The sequence below is a fragment of the Podarcis erhardii genome (assembly GCF_964252035.2).
Source record: "Podarcis erhardii genome assembly, chromosome: 14".
Classification (NCBI taxonomy): domain Eukaryota; kingdom Metazoa; phylum Chordata; class Lepidosauria; order Squamata; family Lacertidae; genus Podarcis; species Podarcis erhardii.
The window spans coordinates 41,738,862-41,757,731 of record NC_138503.1 but is presented as its reverse complement, the minus strand read 5'-3'; the positions used below and the strand labels follow the sequence as shown (position 1 = coordinate 41,757,731).

General features: G+C 41.5%; 1 protein-coding gene across 7 annotated transcripts in view; it reads left to right on the top strand.

The window, feature by feature from the left end:
• The window catches only part of DNAH3 (dynein axonemal heavy chain 3), an 88,546-nt gene that overhangs the window by 20,694 nt on the left and 48,982 nt on the right, over window positions 1–18,870 (top strand). For all 7 annotated transcript variants that reach the window (XM_081839437.1, XM_081839441.1, XM_081839436.1 and 4 more), the window contains exons 10-26: window positions 493–688; window positions 2,386–2,565; window positions 3,412–3,548; window positions 4,003–4,108; window positions 4,861–5,039; window positions 5,417–5,601; window positions 6,194–6,317; window positions 6,738–6,891; window positions 7,992–8,136; window positions 8,626–8,837; window positions 9,496–9,587; window positions 11,249–11,363; window positions 12,469–12,585; window positions 14,349–14,528; window positions 15,285–15,421; window positions 16,648–16,849; window positions 18,164–18,256. In XM_081839437.1, the coding sequence (XP_081695563.1) occupies window positions 493–688; window positions 2,386–2,565; window positions 3,412–3,548; window positions 4,003–4,108; window positions 4,861–5,039; window positions 5,417–5,601; window positions 6,194–6,317; window positions 6,738–6,891; window positions 7,992–8,136; window positions 8,626–8,837; window positions 9,496–9,587; window positions 11,249–11,363; window positions 12,469–12,585; window positions 14,349–14,528; window positions 15,285–15,421; window positions 16,648–16,849; window positions 18,164–18,256 (2,554 nt within the window). The remainder of the gene's footprint in view (window positions 1–492; window positions 689–2,385; window positions 2,566–3,411; window positions 3,549–4,002; window positions 4,109–4,860; window positions 5,040–5,416; window positions 5,602–6,193; window positions 6,318–6,737; window positions 6,892–7,991; window positions 8,137–8,625; window positions 8,838–9,495; window positions 9,588–11,248; window positions 11,364–12,468; window positions 12,586–14,348; window positions 14,529–15,284; window positions 15,422–16,647; window positions 16,850–18,163; window positions 18,257–18,870) is intronic.

Genomic DNA, 18,870 nt, shown 5'->3' with positions numbered 1-18,870 from the left:
TTGTTTTCCTCCTCCAAAAACTAGGTGCATCTTATGCTCTGGTGCGTCTTATAGAGCGAAAAATATGGTATATTTCTTTGCTCTCTGCGTAGCTAGAAAATAAAGCATAGCAATGTAGCTCATACTATCTCATCCTTCCGCGTGCTGTTTTGATGCTCTGCTGGGATGACATGCCTGAGGCCTTATCAAAGGATCAGGTCGTCAATTAATCGTCGGGAGGTGATTCCAAAGATGAACCTTATCAGCTCAGTCGAATGGAGATTCCAACAAGGGCATGTGGGCATGACTTGCCCGAGTCATGAGCCAAATAGAGAAACTTGGTAGGGAAAGAAGCATCCACCAAGCTTGTGCCATCCAAATATTTTGGACTACATCTCCCGTCAGCTGTAGTCCAAAACATATGGAGGGCACCAGGTTGGTGAAGGCTGTTTTACAACTCATCGTTTTAAAACAATCTTGACATATGCTGATAGGATAACTTACACATTACAGGTGGATTCCAACATGTGCAGAACTGTTCATTGAACAGAAGCAAAACTGGCTGCATCTTGCTCCCCAGAATGACTTTGACTCTTCTCAACTGATAGAAGAATATTTTGCTTCAGTAGCCGTCCTCATGTCTTTACAGCTACGGGAGATGGTCATTAATTCATTAGCGGATCTCCTTTCCTTCTTTAGGATACATAAGGTATGCAGAGTTGACCGTGTCACCTGGACTTTCAGTGCTTTGTAGACATTCATACAGCTTGATCTTATATTATATGTTATGTATTTATTGTAGTTGTACAGTCGTACCTTGGAAGTCGAACAGAATCCGTTCCGGAAGTCCGTTTGACTTCCAAAACATTTGAAAACCAAAGCACGGCTTTTGATTGGCTGCAGGAAGCTCCTGCAGCCAATTGGAAGCTGTGGAAGCTGTGCCAGACATTCAGGTTCCGGAAATCGTTCAAAAACCAGAATACTCACTTCCAGGGTTCAATTGTTTGGGAGCCGATTTGTTCGGGAGTCAAGGCGTTTGAGATCCAAGGTACGACTGTATTGCATTATAAGATTTTAAAATAAACCAACAACTCATAAACATCAAATTGCTGTACAATAAAATCGCTGGAATATCATACATCTGAAAAACCATAGAATAGAGAAGAAGTGACCAACACTGAATCAAATTAATTCTCTAAAAATACTTGGTGAAAACAAAAGCATTTTCAGCAGGTGATGAAATAACAGAATGATTAAAAAAAAGAGCAAATGCTGCCGTTCCATCAGATGGTAGTCATGGTGTCATAATGAAGTATCAGCTGGAAACATAGATGACAGATAAAAGTACAGAAGACCTCAAGTAAAAGTCCATCCCCAGAAATCCCTCACCTCCAGTCAAATGAAACCCTGATTAAAAACAACAAAACAAAAAATTCCTTCCAGTAGCACCTTAAAGACCAACTAAGTTAGTTCTAGGTATGAGCTTTCGTGTGCATGCACATTTCTTCAGATACTTCTTCAGATGGTATCTGAAGAAGTGTGCATGCACACGAAAGCTCATACCTAGAACTAACTTAGTTGGTCTTTAAGGTGCTACTGGAAGGAATTTTTTGTTTTGACTATGGCAGATCAACAAGGCTACCTATCTGTAACTAAAAACAACAAATTACATTTAAAACCCTAATTAAATGTATGTTTGGGAGAGGGGATAGGGAAGAAGATACCACACCTCCTTCTCCCCCAGCCAACCACACTGCAGAGAAGAGTACTGGACCCTCCACATACCAGCTGGTGAGCTGAGGGTTTCGTGCTGTTCAGCTGGGCTGTGTGCATGTTCCCCTGTTTGGAACAGGTTGGTTAAACCAAATTTCAGTACAGGGCTGTTTGAAAGCCCTCTTGCAAAGAGCTTCAGGTTGTTCTCAGTAGAGGCTTCCTGCCTTTCCTTCTTACCTCCCCTCCCCAGCCCCCGTCACCTATATTGACAGTCCTGGATTGCCCCAGATTGGCCAGGTGATCTGGGACTCTCTTGACTCAACTTGGCTGAAGTCTGGTTCTGTTTGGATTGACCCAATTTGCTTCAAGTTTTAGGCTTGGCCAGACTCCATTAGACAGCTCTAGTATTTTCGTTCTATTGCTGTTGGATGAATAATAGTATACAATCCTGCCAAATTTGGTTAACTTTCGTGTACTTTGGAAAGGTTCAGTACATCATCTTGATTCAGAATGGCATCTGATGGTATCCAAATATAGCCTTCTCTGGAAGGATGGGTTTTCATATTGGGTGATAATATCTTCAGAGGTGTCTACATGCATAGAGAACAGGTGGACAGAAAGACAGACAACTTTCCAAATATATAGCAGAAGAAGATTCTCTAGATGTAACATGCTTTCATTCTCTGTCTTCAGGATGGAAATGACTTTGGAGAAACTTATCATGAAATGCAATTCTTCATACCACAAATGTTGGTCATCAAACTGGAAGTGCAGGAGCCCGATATCATATTTGAGCCAGATGTGGGAGCTTGTTGGGATTTACTGTATCACTGCTTCATGGAGGTTCTGAAAAATTCTGAGGGTCTTCCAAAGGTATGTAAAAGTAAGATTAAGATCAAAATCACGTCCATGTTTGCTCAGAAGTAAGCTATATTATGTTCAGTAGGACTTACTTCCAGGTAAAGGTACATAGGATTACAGACTTCAGCTGCAAACATATGCAAAGCCTAATTGAAAACAGTGGCCTAGGTGCATGTAATGCTAAGCCATGCTTTAATTTGACCATTTGAATTTGGCCCAGCACCTTAACCATGGTTTTTTTATTCATGAACAAACCACGCGCATAAGCCATGGTTGGTTAATGTTTACTACAGCTCAGCACTATAGTTTACTATAGCTAAGCATTTTGTGTGAACCACAGGCTTTTGGGAACTGACTGCTATTAATGAAAGGCCGGGGGCTGTGCTGTTTTTATTGTAATTATTTGTATGTTTTAAATAGTTTTATATGTGTATACTGTTTTAATTCTACCAATGTTTGTTTTTAAATGATGGGTTTTTTCCTATGTTTTTAGCAATTCTTGTTTTTATCTGTAAGCCACCTTGAGTCCTATCAGGGGAAACGGCTGGGTATAACTAAATATATAACAACAACAACAACAACAACAACAACAACTGTAACTTAGTTTCTAGTATGCTTTCATATGATTGTGCTATTGTTTAATCATTTACAGTAGCGTATCAAATGAATTCTAGGATATTATAGGAGCCAAAAATCTACAGTGTAATTCCCCAAATTTTAGGCAGGGTAAAATCACTCACTTTTAAGAACCAACAGCAATAGCAACCTGTAAGTCAAGAAACAAGCATTTTCTCTATAATGCATTCATACAATGTTTATCCCTTTCTGCTCACTATGGTTCCTGCTTCCTCTTTCTAGGTACAAGTTAAACTATTCCCAGAATTAAAAGGGGATGACCTAATTCTTCGTACTGTCCAAGCAGATGAATCATTGGTTTCAGAATATGTGAACAAAACTGCTGAGATATTTAATCACAATCTTGTTGGTCCGCGAAAGTAAGCATATGCTGGTAGTTTTCTCAATCAAATAGTTGAAAACCTGCTCCTTGATCTCGGGAACCAAAATCTGGTCTCAGTATCTTAAGAAGCATCCAAATGCATATTGAGCAGGGAAAAACCTGAACAAATTTCCAAAATGTATAGTAGATTTCCCAGACATTATGTTCTTTCATTTTTTGTTTCAACAATGGAAATGGCTTTGGAGAAAATTATCATGAAATATACCATAGTTATTCATACTGGTCTGAAGGCACATGAGGTCACCATTTTGCTGAAGCAAATCAGATCTGGGTCTGGTCAGTGCCTGAATGTGTGACTGCCTGGGAACCACATTTATGCCACTTTGAATTCCATGATGGCATAAAAGTACATTAAAAAACATATATTCATTACCATTGATCTTGTTCTGGATAATTTATGTTTCTTTTATCTTTCCCCCCTTGTGTTTAAGATACTTAAGCGTGTACGAGAAGTACAGCGATCTCTTGAATAACAATGCAGAAAATGACGTGACTGAGTTTTTAAGCAAAAGACATGAACTGGATGATTTTGTGGAGGTAATGACTTATAGCATAACTAAAATCTAAATTACAAATGTAAGCCAGTGCAATTTCTTTATCCTGGAGAGCTTTTCATTTGAAGGGCATGGCTCTGCAAGGGGGTCAACCTGCACTTCTGGATCAGCACTTTCAAGCAAGATCAGGAGTGCAGAAAGCCAGGCCTGTGGGGAAAGGCACAACCTTGCTTATGGCTTTTGAGCACAAGCAACACCATGGGGTTTCTTTGCAATGGACTGAATAAATGTATTAAGGAACCTGAGAAAGGTATCTACAAGATGCATAGATAGTGCAATAGACACTTAATGCCCTTGTGTTGGAGAGGATGTCCCATTATAGAGACAAATCAACACATGCAGTGGGAGTGCCCTACACAAATACTATGCAATAGAATGAAAGATCAAATTTCCCCTCATCTCTCTCCCCCTCTCTCTCCTCTCTCCTTTTCCCCAACCACATAATGCATATGATAACAGTGCCTCATACGGAATGTAAATGAATTGTGAAAAAGACTCTATAAATTGAAAGTGAAGACACTGTATGTGCTTTTCTTTGTTTGTTTGTTACACAAGAAAATCATTAATAAAAACTAATTGAAAGAAAGAAAGAAAGAAAGAAAGAAAGAAAGAAAAGAAACACATTTGTAGACTGCTCTTTTCTCTTTTTCAACATGTCCGAAATAGCCTAAGATAATGTGATTGTTGTTACTGTTGTTGTCACCATATAACCATGGCAATGTCTTCCATATGCAGAAGATTGATGGTTTGACGAAACTGAAAAAAGAAATTGCGTCTCTGCACGTCACAGTCCCTCTGGCCTTGTTCTGCCTTGACGCATTAAAGCTGAATGAGGATCTTTGCTGTCGCACTCAGAAGCTGAAAGACAGGCTGATTGAGTTCCAAGTGGAAGAAAACAGGGAGGTAAACCAGAGGTATGTGCAAATAAATGGGACATGACCATGATGGGGGGGGGGTCTGTTCATTTTGGTTTCTCCCCCCCCCCTTTTAAGTTCAGTTCTCCACATTGCCACAACAGATAGTGGATCCTTCTTATATTTTTTAAGAAGTCCTTATGATAATGAACCAACATTTTAGTACCGATTTCACTTAATATACACATTTTAATGCATCTCTCTCTCTCTCTCTCCTGTAAGAAATTCTGGCTGGTGTAACACAGTTTTGTATGTCACTTTGCCTAATTTGTTTGTTGTTTGTTTATGCAAATATTTATATACCACTATATCATTAAAAAATTCATTCATTGTGATAGATGTTTAACAACATGTCCCTCTTCTGTTTCCATCTGTAGCATTTGCAACCAGTACAGCATAATTGCAGACAAAGTCAGTGATGTGCCTATGACCACTGAGGAGCTGGTTGAGACCACGGCCTACTTGAAAAAATCCAGTGACGTCACTGTCTTTAAGTTGCGTCGTGAAATCAGGGAAGCTATCTACAGACTGGAATTCCTGATGGACTACGCTGATCTTCCTTGTACGTTTTTGAAAAGGAAAATACAACAAAGAAAGAATCCAAGCTAAGGGCTGGTCTTAGGACTGTCACCCAGCTAAACAAATCTTAGTTGATTAATTGCATGAGCTTTAATTGATCCTTTATTTGTTTTTAAGTGATACATACACCTATGAACACGAGAAAGGAGGATGCCTATTCTAATAGCGTGCTTTCAATCTACCATTTAATGAGAGCCAGTGTGGTGTAATGTAGAGTGTTGGTCTAGGACCTGGAAGACCAGAGTTCAATTTTCCACTTCAGCCAGGAAGTTTACTGGGTGACCTTGGGCCAGTACCTCACAATGCTGTTGTTATGATTAATTGAGGAGGGGGAGAATCATATACGCCACCTCGAACTCCTTAAAGAGGAAGGTGGGATAGAAATGCAATAAATAAAAAACAAATACTTGCATTAAAAACCAGAGCTTGGTCAAGGATTTTGTTAGCTTTCAACTTAAGTTTATTTGAGTTAGCTTTTTGGTGCAGCAGCATCACAAAATGACATACGAAGGAGTGCAAGAATGGCCACAACAGAACAGATGTGCAGATTAATTTAAGGTATAACGTTTTCCTAGGTGATGATATAAAGCTGAACAGTACTGTTTTGCATTGGCCGGATGAGATTGAGGTCATCTTTGAAACCGCAAGGAATCAGCTGATGAACAGACGGGATCATGTGGAGCTCTGTCTCATCAAAAGGTAAGTTACTAACTTAGGAGGAGGTAGCCTCAGAAACTGCCGCCTCCCATTTGAACCTTCCCAAGCCATTAAGATGGGCCTTGGTAGCCCTACCATTGGGAAAAGGGAGCCAAGCAGATTACTGCAATGCGTTATACATAGTGCTGCCTTTGAAGACGGTCCGGAAGCTGCAGCTGATGCAGAATTCGGCAGCCAGGTTGCTTACCCTTTGCTTTGCAGAGTTAAGTTAAAGGTCCATTGTTTATTTATGCAATCTAGGCATTTTATATCCCACTTTTCTTTAACAGGCTAACAAAACCTCCAAGTGACTTCATTCTTCACTTCACTTACTGATTTTTTTTGGGGGGGGTTGTTTTTGTTTTTAACTGAGGAGCAAGCTATAAGATGAGTGAATGCTTTGCTGTCTTTGCTTACAACCAGGTGCTCTGAATTCGAGGCTATCCTAGAAAATTATAACAAAGAAGTCGAAAGCTTCCGAAAGAAGGATGTCATGACCATGGAAGAAATGAAGAACAACGTTGAAAAGTTTAATGAGTTGTCTAAGAATTTGGACGCTGCTCTTTCTGAATATGAAGTTAGTCTCTCCGTAGCTTTAAATTTGCAAATGCTTCCTTAGCATAATCCTAACCATACCTGCTCCATAGTAGGTCCTACTGAATTCAGTGGGGTTTACTGCCAGATAAGTGAGGTTAGGATTGCAGCCTTAATTTATTTTAAAGTGCCAGCCTGTGCATGTCTATGCAGAAGTGAGCTCCTCTGGTTTGCATCCAACTATTCACAGTAGACCCATTAAAATAATTGGATCTAAACTAGTCATGCCTATTGATTTCAATGGCTCTACTATTCTGAATATGTCTGATAATGAGTGTGATTATGCAGCCTAAGGTATTGAGAATGGTTGACCAGTGGTCTTTTCTGGAACGCAATTGTGTTCACAGCACCCAGCTTTGAATAGTTTTATTATTTACAGTAGTAATGTTTATCATTGCTAAAAAGTTTGTGACACTTCACAAAGTGCAAGAGGGCAGGTCTCTGTCCTGAGGAGCTCAGACTTCAACCCAAGTGAAGCAACAGAGGGAGGGGAACTTAAGAAGAACCTGCTAGATTAGGCCAATAGTCCATCTAGTCCAGCATCTTAGTCACACAGCAGCCACCCAGATGCCCATGGGAAAAGCCCCCCCCCCCTTGCAGGACATGAGTGCAAGAGCACTCCCCCCACCTGTGATCCCCAGTGGCTAGTATTCAAAAGCATTACTGCCTCTGGCTGAGGAGGCAAAGCATAACTATTGTGGCTAGTAGCCACTGATAGCCTTCTCCTTGACGAATTTGTCCAATCCTTTAAAATCACCCAAGTTGGTAGCCATCACTGCCTCCTGTGGGACTGAGTCTCATAGTTTATGCACTGCATGAAGATGTGCTTTCTTTTATCTCTCTTGAATCTTCCAACATTCAGCTGCATTGGATATCCCTGAGTTCTAGTGTTCTTCTGCATGCACAGACCATGTTGTAGCAAATTTTGATAAGGAAATGATATGGGGAGACTTAGATCTGAATTTCCCCCTTCTCTAAAGAAATTGTTTTAGCTCTTTTTGTAATGCTGGATTGAAAACACACATACACCAAGAGCTCTGCACCAAATCATTAAAATAATGTGTGTGTATGTGTGTGTTACAGGCTATTAATAAGGAAGAAGAGCTACTGGAACGAGAGAAAAGCCAGTTTCCACTGCTGCAGACTATCATCACAAACAAAATACCTTTTGAACAGCTTTGGGTGACTGCTTACAACTTCCATACGAAGTCTGAGGAATGGATGAATGGTGAGGTTTTTCATGCACAAAGATAAGTTGCTTGCAACTGAGTTGTGTGTCTTAAAAAAATTATGTTTATTGATCTTTACGAGAGAAAATAAAATGTGTGCTCCCTTCCCAGAAAGCAGAAGATTTAATAATAATAATAATAATAATAATAATAATAATAATAATAATATCATCTGAAGGCACTTTTAAAATGAAATTGCCCTCATCCAGATATTCATTTGTTAGAAAGTAATCTCCCATTTTCTTTTCTCTGCAGCTATGTGTACAGCACCTGTCTTGAGACAGAATATCTCTGAGCCTGAGATATTCTTGCATGGGCATGTATTATTTAAGGCAGTGCTTTTGGTATTTAACTAGAAGTTATTGATTTTGGCTTTTGTTGGTTTTATTGGTTTTGTTACAGTGCCTTCAATACCTGCCAGTAAATCTTTGCAGAGAAAACTTGGGTTTTGAGATTTACAAAATGCTTGTTTGCTTTTTCACATGCAGGACCTCTCCTGCAGCTGAATGCTGAGGAAATCAGTGAAGAGGTTGCCACCATGTGGCGGACAATGTACAAACTGACAAAGACCTTAGTAGATCAACCTGGACCAAAGCGTTTAGCGGAGAATGTGAAATTTAAGATCGACAAGTTCAAGCAACATCTTCCTGTCCTCTCTATTGCCTGCAATCGAGGGATGAAGGATAGGCATTGGGAACAGGTAGCGATGGGGAAGTCTGTTCATTATGGTTTCTCTCTGTTTCTCATATTCCCAGTCCTGGGTTCAGTACTGCACATTTGCACATCAGTTTGCATATGAAGTCCTTGTGAAAATTGATCGGCATTTTAGTGTGAATTTCTTATGTCACTCTCATAAGAAGTTACCGATATTCTTAAAAAAAGTAAAAAATAATTAAGCCCCCTTCAAATGCCCGAAATGGCATGGACATGATTGGGCAGAGGGAATGTGTCATTGTTATCATTGATGTCACGCGCATTAGCCAACTGTAGTGTAGACCTTAATAGGGGTCATGATGCATTCTACAGGACAGGGCCGGTGACACGAAAGGTTCCATTTTGTGTTGATATCAAATAAGCCTCACCAAGTCGGAGGTCTATTGCTTTGGGATTTTTTATCGGAAACAATTAGCTAAGCAAATGAAGTCTGTAAACCCCAGAAAAGGACATTGTAATATACAACACACACGTTGTTGGCATGTGTCCTTTTCACTGCAGTTATGATTTAGGTTTAGTTACAGATATGGAGAGTAATGTTTCATGTAAGCATTTCAGTAATTCTTACAACAGGCCCATAAGATGGACCAGTATTGCCATGCCTGTACAAACCCCTTTTCTGTGTTTTGTCCATTTTTTTCCAGATAAGTGAAATAGTTGGATATGAGATAAGACCTGATGAAACTACATCACTCATGAACATGTTGGAATATGGTCTATCAAAATACATCGATAAGTAAGAAAATAACACCCAGATCTTTTAATCTGGTTAATATTTGTTGCATCCATTAACAACATTAGAGTTTGATTTCTAGTTGATATTTCCTGAAACTGTTTAAAGCCTTGCAATTTTGCTCACTGCCCCAGTTATTTTTTTGTGGAATATTAGGAAACTCTTTAGAATCGAATCAGAACTTTTCAGTAAAAAATTGTGGGGAGACATCTTGTCTTGTACCAGAACAATGAGGAGCTAAGTTCATGCAATTCTTGTGCCCATTGTGCTCCCACATGTGTGCATCTGTGCTAAAAAAATGCACTCAAAGCCTAACAGCATGGTTCTGTTGTATGTTTACTTAGAAATGAGCCCCACTGTGTCATTAGTAAGTGTGTTTGGGATTGTAGCTTAAGGGTACAATCCTATGCACTCTTGCTTGGGAGTAAGTCCTGTTGAACTGGGCCTCATGTGTAGGGTTGCTTACTATTTGCATCTTTAAAAAACCCCATGCACTTGAAATGCAGAAATGCATATAATGTCATGCATAGTTTGCCCATTAACCCCCTATTTCGAGCAGGAGCCAAGTGTGGGAAGGTGTGGGTCAGGCAAAGAAAGATAAAACTTTTCCTAGCACCAGAAGCTTCCATTCTTTTTTTCTTGGGACTGAGCAGTGAGGTAGTCAAGTTTACTGATGATACTAAATCAGTGGTTTTCAACCAGTGTGCTATGGCACCCTGGGGTGCCTTGAATGATGGTCAGGGGTGCCGTGGGCAACACTGGCCTCTGTTCCTCTTTCCTTCCCTCCTGCCTCCGATGGTCTCTTGGGTCTTTGCCTCCCAAGGCTTGCATGGCTGTTTGTTGTAGGAGCGCTGGCTGCAAGCTCCCCAGGCGAATGGTGCCTCTGGGGCTGGCCAGGGGGTGCTTTCCATGCCCCTGTGGGGCAGTGTGTGGAGGCACCTCTCTTTGGAGCAAGGGAGGGTGGAGCTCAGAGACTAGGGGCAACAGCTGCGGCTACCCAGAGGACTCCAAAGGAGAGGGGAGAAGAGGAAGGCTGAGGAAACACTCCACAAGGGAGGGTGTTCAAAAAGGGTTGTGGGCCTGCCAGCTCTGCAGGCAAGTGGTGACATAACTGGGCCCCTGAGCCCCACAGGGGTGCCACAGAAAGAATGTAGTTGGTCAAGAAAGCCGTGGACCCTAAAAGGTTGAAAACCACCGATTTAAAGTACTAATTCCCTAATTTTTTTTCTTGAGCTAAGAGTCAGCACCATGGAGAGCTCTCTGTGGTGAAAGCTTCTCCAGATAACAGCCCGTCTTCTCTGGACACACCTCCATTTGCTGTGGACTCACTGTAATTCCAGTGCTGCATTTTTAATCCATCTTCATACAACATGATCCAAAATACATTTGCATCCTGTGCTTTGTTATAAAACTCTGCTGTTCTGTTGTTTCTCAAACCAGCTTCACACTCTCACAATGAGAGTCTCTAAGTCAATTAAAATCCCTCCAGACTTCAATTCCCAATCAGCTTACTTGGTCACTGGTCACTGATGGGGGCAGGCCATGTAGTTCAGTGACATCTAGAAGAGCAAAGGTTCCCCACCCAGGCTTTAGATAATTGCAGCTTTGACTGAGTAAACCAATATTAAACTCACATCTTTGCTTTATTTCCCATTTTCATTTAGGCTAGAGCCTATTGGAGCAGCAGCTAGCAAGGAGTACTCCCTAGAGAAAAACATGGAGAAAATGAAATCGGAATGGGCAAATATCTGTTTCACTTTTGTAAAATACAGGGACACAGTGAGTACATTTTCTGCAATCGAGCAACTGTGCTTGGGACAATAGTTATTTTCTCAGTTATGTTACTTTACTGAGGATCAGTGGGTTTGTTTCTGGTTGAACAGCAGTTGTCCAGAGCTGCTGGAATCTGTGTGTTGCTGCTCCAGTGGTGAACCAGTGAACTGGAGGTGGCAGCTTCCTTAGACTGCACCCATCCAAGCAGGCCATTGGGTCTTCATGGGCAAGAGGGAATCCAAAAGAGCTTCCTTTTCCAGCTGAACCTTGACTGAACCATAAGGTCTTCCTGACCGCTGGCATGTACCTGTATTCTTTGGCCTGGCACTTGGCTTTTTCTTCAGTCCTGCTTTCTGGTTTCTCCTCCAGTCCTGGCTTGCTCTTTAGTCCCTGGCTTGTCCTTCAGTCCTGCATTACTAATTAGTTCTGGCCATTGGCCTGGCTCACAGCTGGCTCCTCAATCACCTGAGGCTGCTGCCCATTGCCAGTCTGACCATAGTGCCTGTTGGAGCAAGATATGCCCCAAGATGGTGTTTTGGTTGGTTGGTTGGTTTGTGATAACCACTTCCATGTAGCAGCGCTGAATACAGGAGGCTGCTATTTGTATGCCTATTACGGTTTGTATTGACGATATTCTCTACACCAGCACCATGCATTCCTGTAATATATGGTACTTGGGGAAAGAGCAGGTTACCCACATGTGATGACACAAAAATTGTAAACCTGGCAGCAAGAGTCATATGGGGAAGAATAGGATTGCGTGTATAATCATTCCATCTATTTCTGATGTTCAGGCTGTGGGTATGATTGCTTATATAGTCATAAGAACACTGGAAAAACCTGCTGGGTCAGGCCAATGGTCTACCAATGCAGCATGCTGTTCTCAAAGGGGCCAACCAGATGCCCCAATGGGAAGCCCAAAACCAGGACCTCAACAGCGTTCACTGGTGATTCCCAGCAACTGGTATTCAAACTAGGAGTAGAAAAGAGGGAGCGGAGTGCTTCAAAGTGTGTCCAGGAACAACATATTGCTACAGGCCCTACTTGTGCATAACACAGTGATAATGGGGTTTTAAATAAGTTATCTCAACTAAGTGTGGCTTCTTTGCAGGACACCAGTATTCTGTCTGCAATCGACGACATCCAGCTTCTGCTGGATGATCACATTGTCAAGACCCAGACAATGTGTGGTTCTCCATTCATCAAACCAATAGAGGGTGAATGCCGGGTAAGGAGAAACAGGGTTTGCCTGTGTTTCTGTGTGCCTCCATGCAATGCATTAGCATAAGAACATCCCCAGGACGTATTCGGATGGGGTGAGCAGCTTGCTTATTGGGAAGATGGGACACAGGAATCTGCATTCTACACTACATCTAAAGCCAGGGTGGAGAGTCTGTGGCCCTCCAAATGTTGCTGAAGTACAACTCCCATCAGCCCCAGCCAACATGGCTAGTGGTCAGGGATGATGGGAGTTCTGGCTCAGCGACATCGGATATAATAGATCACACTGGTGAACTGTATAACACACCCCTGTTCCTGCTGCAATATACCTGTATTACCACTCTGTGCTTTTTAAAAACATTATCCCAAACAAGCTTAGCCATCAGATCTCTTAGCAGAAAGCACAAATCTGTAACATTCTCTGTTACATTGCGAGAAGCAAAGCTACAGGGAACCAGGCAGAGGGCCTTCTCGGTAGTGGGGCCCGCCCTGTGGAACGCCCTCCCATCAGATGTCAAAGCGTTAAACAACTACCTGACATTCACAAGACATCAGGGAAGTTTTTAATGTGTGACATTTTAGTGTATTTTCGGTCTCTGTGGAAGCCGCCCAGAGTGGCTGGGGAAACCCAGCCAGATGGGCGGGGTACAAATAATAAATTATTATTATTATTGTTATTATTATTTTGCAGTCAACACATTTAGAAAGTCTGTTAGTTGGTATGTCGGGCTGTAAGCCTAGCCCCATTTATCTGGGAGTAAACCCCATTGAATTCAGTAGGACTTACTTCTGAATAGACAGGGTTAGGATTGCAGCTTGAGGTATTCAGAGAAGACCCGCTGAAAATAGTGAGTATAATTTTAACAGGTCTTTTGAGTAAAACTTAACTGACTACCACTCTGCAACTGTACGCTGGTACCTGCATTACAGAACCTGTCTGTAGCCGCTTGACATTTATAAAATCCACACAATTTTGAGTAATGTTTTTGGTGATTTCCCCTGCTGTTTAGTGTGATTTATGTTCTTGGTTGAATTTGAGGCCTCCCAATGCGACTTACTGATGAAAGGAGGAGCAAAAAATAATGGATTGTCAAAGGGCTGCTCCAGCCAAGAGTCCAAAGGGCTTTTCCTATTAATATTTGATCATGGGCTGAAGCGTTACCTTTAACTCTGACAGCTTGTTAGTGCTTCCTCGCCCTTAACACGAGATCTCGGTCTTTCCTTCTCCATAATTGCTTTGTTCCTATCTTTCCAGCTGAGATTCACCCTATGTGTGAACAGGATAGGTAGTCTGCAAAATACAAATCTGGCACTACAACTTATGAAAGGCTTTGACAACTTCCAAACAGTAGTTCTGGGGATTGGTTTACTGGAGAGATAAATTGGAATCTTATATCCCTATAAAAAAATTGCAAATATAGAAAAAAATGGGCTTATGTTTAAACTGACCACTTTAGCAAGGACACATTCTCAAATGTCATTGCTGAGGGTCGATTTTATAAACCTTTTTTTAGGGAGGGTGGTTGATCTTTTATAGAAAAAAAAGCTATTTCCAAATGATATTTGAAAAACAAGTTTGAGAAGCACTGTTAATCAGTTTGGGGAGGGGAGGAATGTTACAACAGTGTGCAGTTTTGTAGGTACACTGATACAACAGGAGAGAAGGAAGGAGGGGGGCGGAATGAAGCCTGTTATTTAATGTTGCCTCAAGTCTGCTGAGTGAGAATTAAAAATAGTGCCTTGGAGACCTTTACATTGATCTCTTTACAGAGGTGGGAGGAGAAGCTTGTTCTGATGCAGGAAATTTTAGACAATTGGTTAAAATGCCAGGCAACGTGGCTTTATCTGGAACCCATATTCAGCTCTGAGGACATTATTGCTCAAATGCCAGAGGAGGGGAGGAAGTTTGGAATAGTGGACATGTACTGGAAGGACATCATGGTGCAAGCAGTAAGTAGACAGTTGCACTTGGGATTTTGCACACACAAAAACTGTATAGGCAGAAGGGACCCACAGTGTCATCTAGTCCAACCCCCTACAGTGTGAACATATCACATGGGGGGCGGGTTCATGCATGGAGCATTTCACTTTCCCGGTAAAGGAAAGATTGCAATAGTTTTGAGCCAGGTTGTTGCTCACCAGCAGTAGTTGGGCTTTAGCAGACAAAATGGTTGGGGGTTCTTACACAGCGTACCATACCAGTTTAGTACAGTAGCAGCTGTGTGATATAGCACCGTTCTAGTGTTGCATAGAGACTGGATTCACATCCCTTGCTCAGCTCAGTTTACTCTCGAGTCACTTCTGCTCAGTCTAATCTGTCTCATAGAGTAGTTTAAGTGAGCCTTGGCAAGGCTATCAACATGGCAGGCAGTCTTCTCCCTCCCAAAGTGAGTGTCCTGTTTTGAACTGATAGAGCCCACAAACATCCTGAGAGATATGTGGTCCAGCCAGTGGTAGCAGGGACCAGGTTCAGAGAGAACCGTCCAGTAAGATACCTGCAGGCAAACACAGGAATTCAGTATGGGCCCAAAATGCAAGAGAATCGAGATGGTCAGCTAAAAATCTTGTAGAACCATGGGCAAATCGCTAGGTGTGCTAAACTTGTTCTGATTGAGTCCTAGCTGCAAATGATGCTTTGTATCAAAGATGAGGAGCCTGTGGGGGCTCAGCTTCTTTACTATGTATGCTTTAAAAAAAAAAAAATAGGTGAAAGACACCAGAGTCCTGATCGCCACTGAGCAACCAAAGATGTTGGACAGACTTCAAGAAGCAAATATGCTTTTAGAAGACATCCAGAAGGGTCTGAATACTTACTTGGAAAAGAAAAGGTTATTTTTCCCAAGGTGGGCTCATTAGCAAATTTCAATTTAAAGCAAATCAATTCTCTTTTTTTAAAAAAATATATTTTATTTGGGTTTTAAACATAAATGCAAAAATAAAAACAGCATAACATATATCATAACATCTTTTCTTGACATCTATGGACTCCCTCCCGCCTCCCGCAAATCAATTCTCATTAAGAAATTAGCTTTGTGGATACACATGGCACATTGACTACACAGGAAGCATTGAGTTCAGAGGCCTGGGACTCTTAGAAATAAGAAGCTGGACTGAGGCTATGGCTATTAAATGAAGAGACTTATTTCAGGGAGCTTTCCTCGCTCACTGTTGCAAACAGGCTGGTGTCCTCCTTCCAGAATTATTTCTTGAGTCCTGAAGTAGACTAGTCTATGCTTAGGCAAGAGTATTCTGGAATGGTGGTCTGGATGAAGGAATGGATCTGCCATAGACATTACACTGAGCAGTCAAATTAACCATATTTAAACAACCAGAACCTTACTGGATCCATCCAAAGGCCTATCTAGTCCAGCATCCTAATTTTCACAGCAGCATTTCCTCCTGAGTAGTGGTGCTGTGATAAATTTGGCCAGATAAAGACCTTAGGGAGCAAACAGTGGTCATAAAAATCAAGAGGAGATGCAGAAATCTCCTCTGGCTTTTGAGTTGTAGTAAGATGCTACCTACACATTTGCTAAGCTTATCGTCACACAAGAGATAAGCTTCTCTCTTCTTAAGACTTACCCCAGGCCACACACCCTCTTCCCAGCTCCAGCTCTAATTAGCCATCTTCCCACTCTCCTTGAATGTTTTTGTCTGGCTGCAAAGTATTATTGAACTCTGAGAATGCCTCTTGCTTGCCTAGATGGAAGGCAGAGATGGGTCTATGAAAGTGTGTAGAAACTATCCTTTTGTACTAAGGTAACATTTGCATGAGTTGTTTTGCCTCACCCACCATTGGCACATCCCCATCCCCCAAGGTTGCCTAGAAGAGAATGCAGCCCTTTGTTTGAAAAAAAGCTCCACACCTACCTGCTGAGTTTCTTTTAACTGAAAGAGCAGATATGGGAGATGGGACTCCCTGTATTTGGCATAAATGTTATTCTGCTGAGCGGTGGCCCCTCCCCATTTAGGTCACGGGCCAATGAAGTGATGACCACCAAGCTGTGTGACTTCTGTGTCATGAAAATTAATGCATGGATGTTAAAAACAACAACCCTATTTTGAACAGATTCTTCTTCCTTTCTAATGACGAGTTGCTGGAGATTTTGTCCGAAACCAAAGATCCTCTCCGAGTGCAGCCACACTTGAAAAAGTGCTTTGAGGGAATCGCAAAACTAGACTTTACGGAGAACATGGAGATTATAGGCATGATCAGCTCAGAGAAGGAAATTGTACCTTTTATCAAGACAATCTACCCAGCACAAGCCAAAGTAACCTTTGCATAGAATTTTCTTGTTTTTCTATTTGATAGCTTGGCCATAGCAATGTGCTTATTGGGGTATAAGCTCAATGGAAGATGCCAGTTTTTAGATGAAAAAGTGAAGAGCATTGAAAATAGTCCTTTTGTCCACCATCAATTCTCTTTATCTTGGAGCAGGGCAAACCAGGACTAGGAATGGGAAAGAAACTCTATTCAGTTTGCATTTTAAAGTGAACTTACATAATTCATACTTTCTGAAACAATAAGCAAACTGAATCATAGCCACCCTTCTAAATTAGCATTTATCTGAATTTTGCTGTGCAGTTCTTCAAGCAAGTAATGTGTACAAATATGCATATGTTAGATAAGATGCAAAGAAATGCATATATTAGTGGGTGGAAATACATTTTATTAGCGTGACTTGTTTGTGGAAATGTGTTTGTTGGGCAAAATTCCATTGAAGAATGTTCTCATTAGGAGAAATTCTCATTAAAATGCTTAACAAATTTTAATGACAACTTAAACAACTGACATGAAATGTGGAGAACTGACGACTGAAGGAAAATGGGAAACTGAGAGAAACCAAAATCAATTCACCCATTCCTAGGCAGAGTTGAAGCTGCCCATGCGAGTGCAGTAGGAAGCTGTATTCCAGGAGAGGCTCAGGGGAGACTACTCACTCTTCCTGGTCATCTGCTGTGTCCTGGTGCACACCTGGTCCTTCTCTGGCTGTTCCTTCCTCCCAAAGTATCCCTAGTAGCAAAGCCCTCTGCTTGGCAGGCAAGCGCTGTTCCGCTAGTGCTGGACTTCTTGCTGGGACTAATGCCATCTCTGCTCCAGGGGATGAAAACTGGAGGTGAAAGGGGAGAGCCTGGGATCAAGGTGTCCAAGCTTGGTATGTGGGACTTTGGGGGAGATGAGTAAGATGTATTTGGTGCTCAGTATCTCAGGCTGATAGATTGTAATTGCAGGCTCTTCAAGCTCTCCAGTGGCACTGGAGGTCTCTGCATAGTCCCACTCCTCTTCCTCAGATGAGGTCCCTCCAGGCTGGCCTCTGACCTGCACAACATGTAATATGTCTCATATATATATTGCCTAGAAGCATAATTCATAATTCACTGAGGGCATTTCCAATTAAAATCTTATTAACAATGAATGTATGAGTTACTGCACGGAACCTGTTCTGTGCCAGCCCTTTGAAACGAACCACATAAATGATTCCTCTCCAGAGTTTGGACTTTTTCATTGTGAAAGTTCTCATTTAATCATGGTATGGTTTTGGGTTCATAGAGCCTTCATTTTCACATTTATCTTTTTTCCTAAGGGCATGGTTGAGAAGTGGCTGTCACAAGTAGAAAACATGATGCTGTCCAGTATCAGAAAAGTCATAGAAAGGGGCATCGAAGGATATGATCAGGTAATAAGCAATGATTTTCAGTGACACACTTGTACTTAAGGTATCTTAAGTCCCATGAACTTGATTGAACTGAAATTCAGGTTTACAGTAGTAGTTTAAGTGTCCATTGATAAGAAGCAGCAGTGCCAACTTGAATTGGGGTGGGGAGCAGGTAAGTCCCACCCCATATCAGAGTTGAACTCATGGCCTTTTCCCATTAAAATGTATTCCTGGCAGCTTTCGTCATTTCAGCAGCCTAATTTGGGAGTATGTGTGTCTGTCTTTTCATTCACTCTTCAGAGATTGAGAGCCAGAAACTCCCTGATCTAGTGCAAATCACCTAAAGATCTAAGGAAACTAGCTTCTTTCCATCCTAATTTAAAGTATAGTTAGTGGAGGCTAAAAGAGAGTGCATCATAAGCGATTTGCATATTGCATACGTATAGATTCAAATTTGGAAGTAATTACTATAAGCTGCATAGAAATACATCTCAGCACAGTGTGGTGTATTCAACCTGCTGTCTGGGTACTAATTGTGCACGGGCAGCTTCAAGGTTTTCCCTTCTTATAGCTCTTTATCCTTAATCTAGACATTGGACTGGATACCCTGTTTTCCATAAAGTAGAGCACATGGC